The sequence below is a fragment of the Rhinolophus hipposideros genome (genome assembly GCF_964194185.1).
Source record: "Rhinolophus hipposideros genome assembly, chromosome: 3".
Taxonomy (NCBI): domain Eukaryota; kingdom Metazoa; phylum Chordata; class Mammalia; order Chiroptera; family Rhinolophidae; genus Rhinolophus; species Rhinolophus hipposideros.
The window spans coordinates 54629565-54642398 of NC_138049.1; the positions used below are offsets into that span (position 1 = coordinate 54629565).

Below are 12834 nucleotides of genomic sequence, written 5' to 3' on the forward strand. Positions count from 1 at the left end.
GATCGCCCCATGAGTGAGGTGTAAGGAGATAGAAGGAATAAAGCCAGAAATCTTGGGGGCATGGAAGAGATGAAAGGAAAAGCAGTGGAGACGTAAGTTGAGGGAAAATTCTAAGAAAGACACCATTAGTGTCAGATGCTATAGAGAGTTCAAGAAAGATAAATATGGAAAAAAGGTTGATTTGGATTTTGGAACAAGGAGGGACTGTGACTTGGATAAGAGTGGTTCCAGGGAAGTGGTATGGGTGAGAGCCCCACCACGTGGACAGAGTTTTTAGGAGTGTGGTTGCAAGAGGAGGTTAGATGCATGGTTGTAATGATATGGAAGCATGTCAGTGACGTCTGAGCTGTACTAATTGATTTAGGAATCCATGAAGCACCTATTTTCTTTGGTATTTAAAGTTCGTATCATTCGTGGGCCTTGACCCTGAAAGAGCCTGCCTGGCCCTCATTTGCTTCTACAATATTGGGCCTGGGGAATGAAAGTGAGGAAAGAAATTAAGAGTGGGGCAGTCAGTTTCTAAGGTTATCTAGGTGCAAAATTATGAATCAACTCAGTGTTCCTTCTTCTGTGCCCTGCATTCAGCCTGTTAATGCAGGTAGAGAACCTTACAGCATTGTACTGATGTGGCCTCCTCCTTGCTCAGTTGTGTGGCCCCAACAGTGGCTTCTTCCATCTCCACCTGCCACTCTTTCACTAGTCTTCTAAAACTCTCCATTGTAGTATCCTCATCTTTGGCACATGCCCTCATTTCCTGCTCTACAGACAAAACTGAAGTCTTGAGGCAGGACCTCTGAACCTCTTTGCAGCCCCTCACCTTTTTCTCTCTATCTCAGAAAGTGGTGTCCCTACTTCTTTCCAAGCTGGCCCTTAACAGCCTGGCCATCTCGTCTTCTAACCTTCCCTTGACCTGTCATTTCCTCAGCATCACTCCTTACCCTAGAAACTTCCTTAGACGATCTCATCTCCTCTTACAGTTTTAAAACTCTCACTGGTGCCTCTGCCCACAAATTCTCTACCTTGAGTCTAAACCTATCTCCTGAGTTCTCAGCCTTCAGGACGTCCTCAGTTGGCGGGTTCCACGGGAACTGCAAATGCAACAGGTTGACTGATCTTTCATCAACGAAGTTTGTTCCACCTTGTATATTGCATGTACTGTTGGTATTGGTTAATAGCATTATCATCCATTTAAACCATCAGCCTGGGAGAAAACACCTACTTTCTTTTCGTACCTAATCCTGTGTATCCATTGGTCTGTTTCTCATATATCGGTATTTTTCCTATGCATTCCCTGTTCACCATCCCTTCCGCCATCCCCTTAGTTCAGTGTGTCATTTCTTGCCTGGTCTTGCCATGGTCTTCTAGCCAGTCCCTCTCTGCCAGTTTCTCCACTTCCTTCACATCGCCACAAATCTGATTATGGTTCTTGTTGGCTTGAAACCCTTCAAGTGGTTAAACTTTGCTTTCATAATAAAGTTCAGTTCTTTTTCCATCATACCCATGCTGATCTGATCCTTGCTTACCCCTCCAGCCTCAAACTCTTACAGGCTTCCTCAGGCACCTTGTACCTCACCTACCTGTGCCGAAGCCCTCACAGTGCATCAACCAGCTGGGGCTCTTCCTGTACGCGTCTTCTCCATCTGCTCTACCTGGCTTCTGCTCGGCCTTTAAGATCAGTTATGCTTATGACAAAGCCTATGTAATTTGCCTACAAAGGATGTATTCCCGTCTCTCCCCCACCCCCACATCAACCTATCAGTTTAGAGCCACCATATTCCTCATTTTTAAAACTTTAGAGGCTTCCTGGGTGCTATTATTACGTGGTCACGCCTAATTTAGGATCATTTCGTTTTATTCTCAGATCACTGGCTTCCAAAATAATTCCAAAATAATCAAGCCTTTCTATTGTGAATTTAGATCTAGTACAATTAGAATGAAAGTGCTGAATTATTCTAATGAATGTGAAAGTTGACACCTTAATTACTTAATTGCAGGTGTAAAAGGAAGAGCAAACAGAAAAGCGTTTAGTATGAATGTTTTTAAAGAATTTACTAGAACAAGTGTGAGATCTTTTATATCAAAAACTCCACTGACTACTATGACTCTACAGATTAATTAGTCACCATTGTGACGTACTTTTCTCTCTTTTCAGCAAAATCCTCTTCTTGACTCCTCAATACTTTATTTTGAGAAACTTATAAAAAAGAAGTACACAAAGCTTTCTAACAAGATTTGTAGGCATTCCTTTATAAAAGTAACAAAGAAGAGTTATGGTTGCAGTACAGAGAGTGTGCTGAAATTGGTTATAGGACTTTTCAGTAAAAATCAGAAATGCTTAAGAAATTAAGAGAAATCTTCTTCTTTTTTTTTTTTTTTTCTTATTTTCATTTTGTAGAGGAAAGAACACTCAAAAAAACAGAATGATATAAAATGATCAAAATTCCAGGGTCCTTTCTCAGCTTTTGTTTTTTTCCTTGAGGTGGAAAGCAGATACAATTTACTGTCATTCCTTGTGTTCACTCTTTAAAAATATTTTTCACTCTTCTGATGTTTTTGAAGTGGCCATTACCCCTATATCAACCAACACGAGGAGAAGAAATGACCACTAATGTACAGAGGGTGCCAAGAAAATGTATGCGTATTTTAAGAAAGGAAAACTATTAAAATTGTAATACTCAATATATACTGATAACAAAAGATGAATACAAGTCACATTTGACTTCTACAATTACAAGAGCTGCTCAAAGTTGCCATCAGCGTCCAGATACTTCTGATTACGGTGAACTACTGCTTGAGCAACGTGGACCAAGGTGTCCACTTATATACATTTTTTGGGGGCCTCTGGTATCTTTTGTTGCTCATTATGAGGAAAAATTGTATTATGACTGTACGCCTGCTACATTTTTCTCAGCCTTCAGTAGGAAACCCTTTTAATTTCTGTCTAGCAAATATCAACCATAAAAAAATATTCCTGCAGTTGCACAGGTTCAGAGAACAAAATCAGCAAAGGCCTGGGTATTGCTGACAGTGTAACACATGAACAATAAATAGCTGCTTAACTGTCCATACGTATTCCGTGGGAACATCTGGGTGGGAGAGTTTGCCACAAGCACCACCCAGATGGGGAAAATGATTCTACCAAGTTCCTTTGGTATTTGTATTCACTTTGAAGTCCTGGAGAACAGGCAGAAGCAGAGAGCTGACTCTCTGGAGAGCGAGTCATTAACGTTTATATAGTTTATAATAAACATGGACAGGTATACCTACTCCATAACTCTGCCATAAAGGCAAAAGGATTTATTTTTTTACAAAAGTCCTTTTATGTCATGAAACATAAAATGCATACACAAACTGTACAAAACAAAAATATGCAGCTTAATTAATGAACACAGAACATATATTTGTATAACCATTGCTTTGGTTAAGAAAGAGAATGAAGTCAGCATCCTGGGCACTGCCACCTCGTCCCCAATGCCCCTTTATGTACATACTATTCTATCTGAAAGCCTTTCTACTTGTTTTCTGTGGGTTGCCTAAGAGAATGCAGAAGCATGGCCTTGGGCGGTGGGAGAGGGGGAGGGTCTGAGGGCGGGAGCTAGGAGAGGTTTGTTGGAATTGTAGCATGGCATGCTTATCTGGATTTGTTACCGTGTCTCTCACAGGCCTTAAGTCTAGGCATGGACCATCGCCTGTTGTAATATCTGCCATGCAGACTGCTTTTGTATAAAAGCTGCAATGATTCAGTTCCTCTAGAGGGCGCTAAATTCTGCACCACTCATTGGAAACTGACCCTGTGGAGCTGATATGTATTTAATGCACAGTAGTAACTTGTTTCCACACAATTCCAGGACATTAGCTTATTGCCAGTGGGTGGACAATCTCAATGAGACCCGGAAGCTGCTCTCTCTTAGTGGTGGCGGTCCCTTCAGCAACCTGCTGAGGTGGATCGTGTGCCACATAACAAAAGGAATTGTGAAACGCGAGATGCACGGCCACGGCATTGGCCGCTTCTCAGAGGACGAGATTTACATGCTGATGGAGAAGGACATGCGGTCTTTAGCGGGGCTTCTGGGTAATGTACCACACCTTCTATTCTATATTTTCTATCCGTACTTTTTGCATGATTAGTAAAGCACTGTTAGTTTACTGACTTGAAGTTTGATTTTGGTTGGCTTTTTTGCTTCCACGTGTAGGTTGCAGTCCCACCACGGGTTTAATTTGCTTGGGAAGCCCTTCAAAGAGAAGCACAGAGCCACATGTGTCCATGGGCGGGTGACGATGCTGAGAGTAGAGTGATGTGCCTCATTTACCTGGTTGGCTGCAGGTGGACGGGCTGATGTGAGTCTGTCCTGGGCAGAGCTTGAGTCTTAGCTGGGACAACTCAAACACATCATTAAATTTAGGTGGCCTCTCCTGGGGACAACAAACATATAGGGAGCCATGTCCTCTATGAGACTAGTCATATGACCTAGTTTGTTGGGGCTGCTGATTTTGTTTAGGGAAGGGGGGTTTTCACTGCCCCTCTCTTGGTGCCTTCATCCCTGTTGTGGAGCCTCACCTCCTCTAGGAAGTGCGCTTTGGGATTTGTTTTGTTGAAACCCACCTGGTGCCCCAGGAACTGGGTGCTATGATGAGTTTAACCTGACCCCTGCAAAGTGACCCACTCTGACTGGCTTAGGACCTGGAGTCCTTCCCTGAACCCGAGCCTGCTGGGGGAGAGCTGGACAGCACATCCAGCTCCCAGCCAGGAGCTGGGGAATACAAAGATGCATTAGAGATCATCCCCACTCTCTGGTAGCTTACAGTCCAGTGGGAGAGATGAGCCTCTAAACTAGGAGTAGGCAAATTATGGCTCATAGCTGGTGGCCTGTGTGTGTGTTTTTAATGGCCTATGAGCTAAGAATGGTTTTTACATTATTAAAACGTAAAGATAAAAGTGCAACAGAGATCAAATGGAAGTCCTAAAATGTTTGCCATCTGACCCTCCATAGAAGCTTGCCGGCCCCTGCTCTACAGGAGTAAACATGCACAAGTAGGACGGTGACAGGCCCCCTGGCAGAAGTCTACACTTGATTCTCTGGGGACCGAGCAGAAGCAGGGATGAAATGGTGGGGAGAACTGGGGAGGGCCATAGAAGAGGTGGCAGTCATGTTGGCCCAAGAAAGTAAACAGTTGTCCTAATGAAGAAAATAAGGAAGGAGCTTCCAGGAAAATAATGAGAAAAGGAGTCACGAATGAGGGGCATTTTAGAACCCAAGTGGTTGAAATGAAGATTGAAAGGTAGTTGCGGGCCATATTATAAGGGACAATAATTATGCTAAGAGGTACATGATTTATCATACAGAAGACATAGAGGGGTTGTGGATTTCTGACTATAAAAGAGAATGAGCCATATTTGTGGTTTAGAAAGTGGCTCTGTTGGTGTCACACAGGATGGACTGGGTCGGAGGTATAGGCGGTAAAGAGACTGAAGATAGGCAGTCAGTATCATGGATATAGTTTTAAAAATTCTAATTATATTCAAATTAAAATAAATTAATTTAAACAAAACAAAAATTAAAATTAAATTTTAATTTTGGCATATTAAAAACATCTTTACAGCCAGACCAAGTAGAAATGGAATAGAAAATATGATATGATGATATAAAATACATTAATAATATTTGTTATAAATAGCTAGGAGGAAAATCATAATTACCTAAGCACTGAAAAGACATTTGATGATGAAATTCAGTATCCGTTCCTGATAAAAACTCTTCGTAAAAGAGACTTGAAGACCAGTTTCTTAACATGATGAAAGGATTAAGCCAATAGCCAGTGTCATAGTTAATGTTGAGTTACTAGGAGCGTCTCCAGTAAAATACAAGACAAGGATGCCTGCTCTCACTGTTATTTAATGTAGTTCTGGGAGGCCTGATCATGTAGTTGGACAACATGAGAAAAAGATGGTATCTCCATGTTGGAAGCAGCAGACAAAATGACTATTTATAGAAATTAAGAGATGATGTAGCTAAAATAATGACAAATCAACTAAAGTTATTACAGTTAATGAGGGAATAAATTTACAAAAGTTACAAACATATTGTAATATCTATAATTTTCTTGAGCATCCCAAATAGCAAGTTAGAAATAGAATTTAAAAATCCCATTCATAATAGCAATAAAAATTTAAAAAATATTAGAAATATGGTTTATGGGAAATATTCAGGACCTACAGAAATGAAATTAATCCTAATAAGAGATAGTTTTTTTCTTTTTTTTTTTGGAAAATGGAGAATATACCTTCATTCATTCATGTATTCATTCATTCGAGAGTAATGACTTTGGAACCAGAGTCAAACCCCAGCTCCATCACTCACTAGCTCTGCGACCTTGGGCAAGTTTCTAAACTTCTCTAGGCCTCAGTTTCCTTATGTGTTTAGTGGGGACAACAATGGTGAGAAGAAAAGTAATACATGTAACGTGCTCAGAATAGTACCGGGCATGTAATAAGCAATCAGACAAAGAGCAGATGTAAAATACAACTAACTATAACAAGGGTCAGGAAGGAGAGGTCTGTGATGCTGTGAGAACCTATCAGGGGTGGGCGGGGGAGGGGTTAGCCCCGTGGTCAGTGCTAGCCCCTGTTTGGTTCTGCATGTTCCCACCTCCCCTTTGGGAATGTGTGTGTGTTTAAAACAGAGATACCATGTATGTAGTGAATGCCTGATTTTCACTACAATGCAAAAAGTGCACACATTATCTATTTTCATCCCTCTCCCAAAAGGGTAAGAGTCAAAAAGAGCATCGAGGATGTAAAGATCAAGAACAAAAAGAAAAAGATTAGGTTTTTGGAAAGCAGCGTGGATGGAGGCAGGAAGCCTAGTGGCCAGCAAATGAGAGACGGAGTTCTGGAGTCAGATCCTCTGGGTTCATACTTTGGGCCCCACAAGGTACCAGCTGTCTGACTTCACATGAATAGCTTGAGTTTTTTTCATCTGCAAAATGGGGTCAGAATAATACCTGCATCATAGAGTGTGAAGACTAAATGGGAATTTATGTAATTTACTTACTATAATGACTGGCACATCATAAATGCCAAATAAGTATAGCTATTATCATTATCACTATCAGTTTCACAGATTTTATGTACTACAACTACATTAGGAACTTTGTTTTCCAGGAAAAATATCTTTGTGAAAAAAACTGTTTTCTGATTTTAAAATTTATTAGTTAATTGTAGAAATTTGGGAAGGTTCAGAAAAGCACAGAGAAGGGAAATGTCACTCTAACCTTATAACGTATTAATAACCACAGTTACCATGTTGGTGCATATCTTTCTGATATTTTTATGCATAATTTTGAATCATACATATGTATTTGTACACAGACACACACAATTTTCCAACTTGTTTTTCCCCTATTTAATACACTGCAAATATTTTCTATTATTCAGTATTCTATACCATGCAATTCTGTGTTCCTGGTATCACACTTGATGCTATAAAAAACTTATGTACGACCCATCAGCCAAAACTCTACTTTCCTTCTGCCTCTTTTATATTTCTGTTCTATAATTAATCCTGAGTCTACAGGTATGATCTTGAAGCAGAAGGAAAATAAGACAGAATGAAAATAAGAAATACATAGTTGTGTCCCATGTTAGCACAGAAATCCCCAACTTTGGCCATTACATACAAGCTTAATATAAGAATAGAAGATGCAATCCAGTACAAAGTCAAAGTAACACCACCCATTTGTCAGATGAGGAAACTGAGGCACAGAAAGGTTAAGTGACTTGCCCATAGTCACACAAGCAGTAAAAATTGGAGCCAGGAATCAAATCCAGGCTGTCTGACTCCAGATCCCTGCTATTTATGGCTCAACTACCCTGAAGTTCCTCATGAATTGTGACTTAAAGTGGAATTGTGTTACGACAAGATGACTGACTCCTTTTGGAGCATTTTCTCAGGTTGCCAGAACTGTAATTGGTCAGTTAAAATGTAGTTCCTGACGTAATTTTTAAGTATATTTTATAATGTTGCTCCTGGATGCTGAGTACAGAATTAAATATGGAGTGTTCTCATTGATTTAGATTTCCTGGGCTTTGTGAGGTGAAGTCATACCCTTCCTTAGCAGGCTGGCTCCCCAACAAAGAAATGTGTTAAAACTCCAGGCAAAAGTGCATAAGGACTTGAGGAGAAATGATCTCTTTTTAGGAGCTGCTATTGAAAGAGCCAAGTAATAAAGTGGAATATGTTAATGGAAGTGAGAAAAACAAGCTGATTGCCAGCCACTATACTTGACTAATAAAAAATGTAAAGCACTTCCTCCCCCATTAAGCCCCCCCTCTGAAGCCTTTTGTTAAGACATAAAAATGGCTTGGGAAGTGTTTATTTTTCAGAATCCTTGTTGACACTGTGTTGGCACATGTCAACGAGCCAAATTTATTGGTTATTTTAAGAAACATCAGTGTGTGATCTTGACTATTTAATAAAGAGTAAAGGGATGTAAAGTAGTGCTTCCTTTCAAAGGCATTAAAATGAGTCACTTGCCACACATGCTTCATGTCCCCCTTATCAGCACATGTAGTAACAATGTGGTATAGTTTTCCAGAATGAGTGTCTTCTGCTATTTAAGTAAATAAATAATTTTGTTTTTAAAGTAATAGATATTTGACTGATTGCTTAGTTTTTAAATAATATATAGAAGATTAAAATAAGCTTTTGTGATAATAGAAAATCTCTAGCCCACTCTTAACCAAAAATGCCTTTGGGGTTCCATACTTCCAGCCTGGGCATCACTTTGGAGCAGAAGTGGTGACATGTCTCAGGACACACATGGACTGGCAGAGTATGTCGGGACTCAGGGAGGGTATGTGTCGCAATTATGCCTGGATGTCTAGACCAGAAATCTTTGGAAGGCAGGGCGCCACTTTGTAAACCCCCTTACTCTGGCATTCCAGGAGAAGAGAGAGCTGGTCTCAGTGAGCTGGGACTCCAAAGGAGGAAGCTCGGCTCCAGTAAGAAAAGGATTAGGGGGAGCTGCGGTCCCACGGGAGCTGCCTGTCCTCTTTGGGGAGTGTGCCTTAGGTTGTATAAACCCTTTTGGAAGGTTTATACTCCTTGTCTTATGGTTCTCAAACTTCTCCCAGTAACAACACAAGATTGCATTTTGATGCTTTTGGAAAGCAGCGTTCATAAAGTTGACCAGAGCTAAGATTTATTAAGGAAAGTTGAGGTAGCAACCCCTGTGTGTGGGTTGGGGCAGATTGCTGCCGGGCCTGAGTTTCTTCTCTTCTCTACTGATACCTATGGGTAACTTGCTGCGGGTGATAGTTCGGACTGTTACCAGGGAGTCTTAGGAAGCTGTGCATGGGCCTGACAATTAAGTTCGTGCACTTATTACAACAATGTCGCTAACCTTTTTGATATCAGAGGGATTATTCATTACGAATTTGTACCAGCTGGACAAATAGGTAACCAAGTTTACTATTTGGAAGTGCTGAAAAGGCTGCGTGAAAAAGTTAGACAACCTGAACTTTTCACCAACAATTCATGGCTCTTCCATCACTACAATGCACCAGCTCTCACGGCACTCTGTCAGGGAGTTTTTAGCCAGTAAACAAATAACTGTATTGGAACACTCTCCCTACTCACCTGATCTGGCCCCCAATGACTTCTTTCTTTACCTAAAGATAAAGGATATATTGAAAGGAAGACATTTTAATGACGTTTAGAGCGTCAAGGGTAATATGACGACAACTCTGATGGCCATTCCAGAAAAAAAGTTCCAAAATTTCTTTGAAGGGTGGGCTAGGTGCTGGCCTTGGTGCGTAGTATCCCAAGGGGAGTGCTTCGAAGGTGACCGTAATGATATTCAGCAATGAGGTATGTAGCACTTTTTCTAGGATGAGTTCGTGAACTTAATTGTCAGACCTCACGTATCTGATTGTGGTAAAGCAGCACAGACTACTCAAATCTAATGTTCCTTGGCTTTTAATTGGACTGCTATATACTGTGTGGTGACACAGAAGTTATCTCATGGGAAAAGCAAATCAATGATTGGTAAATAGAGTTGGTTTGCAAGAGATAATTTTATAGGAGGAGAATCATAAAAATAGTTTCAGTTGTAAGGCTCAGGGGTGCACCATTGGTGAACAATAAGTTATCTGTTGGATGAATGATGGAAAAAACGAATGAATGCCAGGAGGACACATTTAGCAGACAGCAAATCCTGTACTCCACGACCTGTACATCTGGGAGTACTTTCTAAGCAAAAAGTTGAAATGTGTGAATGCATTTAAGGGGCAGAATCAGAAACAGTGATGGATTCTCCAGGTGGAACCTACAATTTCCTGTCAAAGAATGTTCTTCTTAGCCATGGCTAGAGACTTGGGAGGAAGAGTATACTTGTAGTAATTGGAATTCAGACAGAAGGGCAGTACCTTTGACTGAGGACACTGTGAGTCTGACTGTCTGATCAACACACAAAGGTGTGCCGGGCTGTCTGTGAGGGGCTGAAGAGACTGAGATGAACAGGTTGGGCACAGCTCTGAGCAACTAGAGCTGCCACCTGGGGGAGATGTTGTAAGTATTTATACTATATAGCAACACGTAAGGGAAGTGCTGCACTGGAGAAGAACTAGTTGCGATGAGGGCTTTTTTGCTGGGAAAACTAATAAGGTCAGGTGGGTGGCTGAAGGCTTCTTCGAGTGTATGACATGTAAGCTGGGCTCTGAAACATAAGCTGGAGTTAGGCAGGCATGTGTGTGGGGAAGGGCAACTGGGTGTGACAGGGAGAAGATTAGCATGGAGCATAGAAGGACCATCACATGTGAAGGCTCTGAGCTGAAAAGCAGCTGGGAGCCTTCAATGAATGAAAAGATGGCCAATGTCTGGAAATTGTGCGAAGGCTGAGGTGTGGCATAAGATGGAGGTAGGCAGCAGCTAGATCACACAGGCCTAAATAATTTTAGGCTTTGTTCTAAGAGCAATGGAAGCCATCAGAGATTGAAAATAAGGAAGTGGCATGACCTTGTTTATACTGAATGTGCTGGAGGGGCCAAGAGTGGATTTGGGGGCTCAGGTGAGGAGGTTGTAGCAGTCTAGGAAAGATAAGATGGCATTGCGGACTACAGCTATAGTGATAGCATTGGGCATAAAATGATGGATTATCATTTTATGGATTAGAGCTATATTTTAGACAAAATTGATGAAAATTTGGTATGTGTGAGTGTGTGTGTGTGTGTGTGTGTGTGTGCGTGTGTAGAGAGAGAGAGGTGACGGAGAGGGCAGGGGCAAGGAATAACTAAGTTATTGACATGGAAACATAGTAAACACAACCATCATTCACAGAGTTGGAGAATACTGGAGAAAAGGGGAAGACGATGAATGTCTTTGTGGGTACGCTGAGTTTGATATCCCTGCAAGATAGACACATGAGTGGAGATAGAGTACATGACAAAGGCAGCCTTTCACATCAATGGAGAAAAGACACATTAATTCAGTAAATGGTGTTGGGGCAGCTGGCTAACCTTTCGGAACAAAACAAGTACAATCCTGACTTTATGTCATACACCCGAATCAACTGCAAATGGATTAAGCATTCAAATGTGCAAAGTACAACCAGAAAGGTGTCAGGATAAAATCTTATTAATCTTGAACTTGGGAAAGTTTTTCTAAACATGGAACCAAAGGAAGAAACTATAAATGAAAAGTTGAATTGCTAGATTACATGAGAAAAATAAAACAGACGTCCTGTATGTGAAAAATCACCATAAATAAAGTTAAAACTGAAATGGTAAGTTGGAAAAATGTGATATATTACTAAATATATGAAAAGCTTCTACAAATCAATAAGAAAAGTGAATACCTGAAGGGGAAAATTGGGCAAAAGACATAAAAAGGTAATTTGCAAAAACAATACAAATGATGAATAAATACATGAAAAATGTTCAACTTTTTTAGTAATCAGAGCAATGCAATTAAAAAATGAGGTACCAATCTGTCAATCAAATTGGCAAAGGGTTTTTTTTTTTTTGATGTGAAGTATTGGCGGTGGTATGGAGCAGGCACTGATGTACTCTGCTGGTAGGAATAAAAACTAGTACATATTTTCTGAAATTGAGTTCCACGGTTTGAAGAGTCATAAAATTTTACACATTTATTTATTTATTAAACAATTCAATCTTTAGGATTTTTTTCCTAAGAAAATTATGACAAAGATTTATTTATGAAGAGGATTATAATACTGAAACTTTGGAACCTTACAATTATTAATAGTATGGATTTTTTGTCCGGAGTCCCTGGTTTTTGTTTGGGATGGTAATGGGAAACTTGTGACTTTAGCACTTGCTGCTCTGTCTTTCCACCCTCCACTCCCCTGCTTATCTTGACAACTTCAGCATCTTTCAGCTGAGGGCAGGGGTGGCGTGGGGTGGGGGTGGGGTGGTCTGAAGGTTTAGCTGTGGCAGAACACATAAATTGGTATATCTTTAGGTGCCAACTTGTGGCTCGTTTGTAATTTGCATTTCTCTTGAGAATGAGTGATATCATTTTATCAGTTCTCTTTGGTCACAGACATATCTAAAGAAGTTATTATTACTGCAAAGGATGCTCTAAAGAGCTAAGCAGTGAGTGGTGGTGTCAGGAGGATGGAGTCCAACGGACTGAGGTTTGTGGTTTGTAAGACAGCTTGGGACAGCTAAGGTTTTTTTTTTGTTTGTTTGTTTTGTTTTTTTTTAAGTTAAGTTTAAGTTTTTAAGTTAAGTGTACAAAGTTAAGTGACAATAAGGAGAAGGTCAAAACACTAAACTCAAAATTTGCTTCTATATAGGTAAGAATTAAAATACAA

The 12834-nt window shown here is 40.4% G+C and overlaps 1 protein-coding gene across 3 annotated transcripts in view; it reads left to right on the forward strand.

The window, feature by feature from the left end:
* The window catches only part of FAXC (failed axon connections homolog, metaxin like GST domain containing), a 78907-nt gene that overhangs the window by 26663 nt on the left and 39410 nt on the right, over positions 1–12834 (forward strand). For all 3 annotated transcript variants that reach the window (XM_081045367.1, XM_081045366.1, XM_081045365.1), the window contains one exon: positions 3849–4072. In XM_081045367.1, the coding sequence (XP_080901493.1) occupies positions 3849–4072 (224 nt within the window). The remainder of the gene's footprint in view (positions 1–3848; positions 4073–12834) is intronic.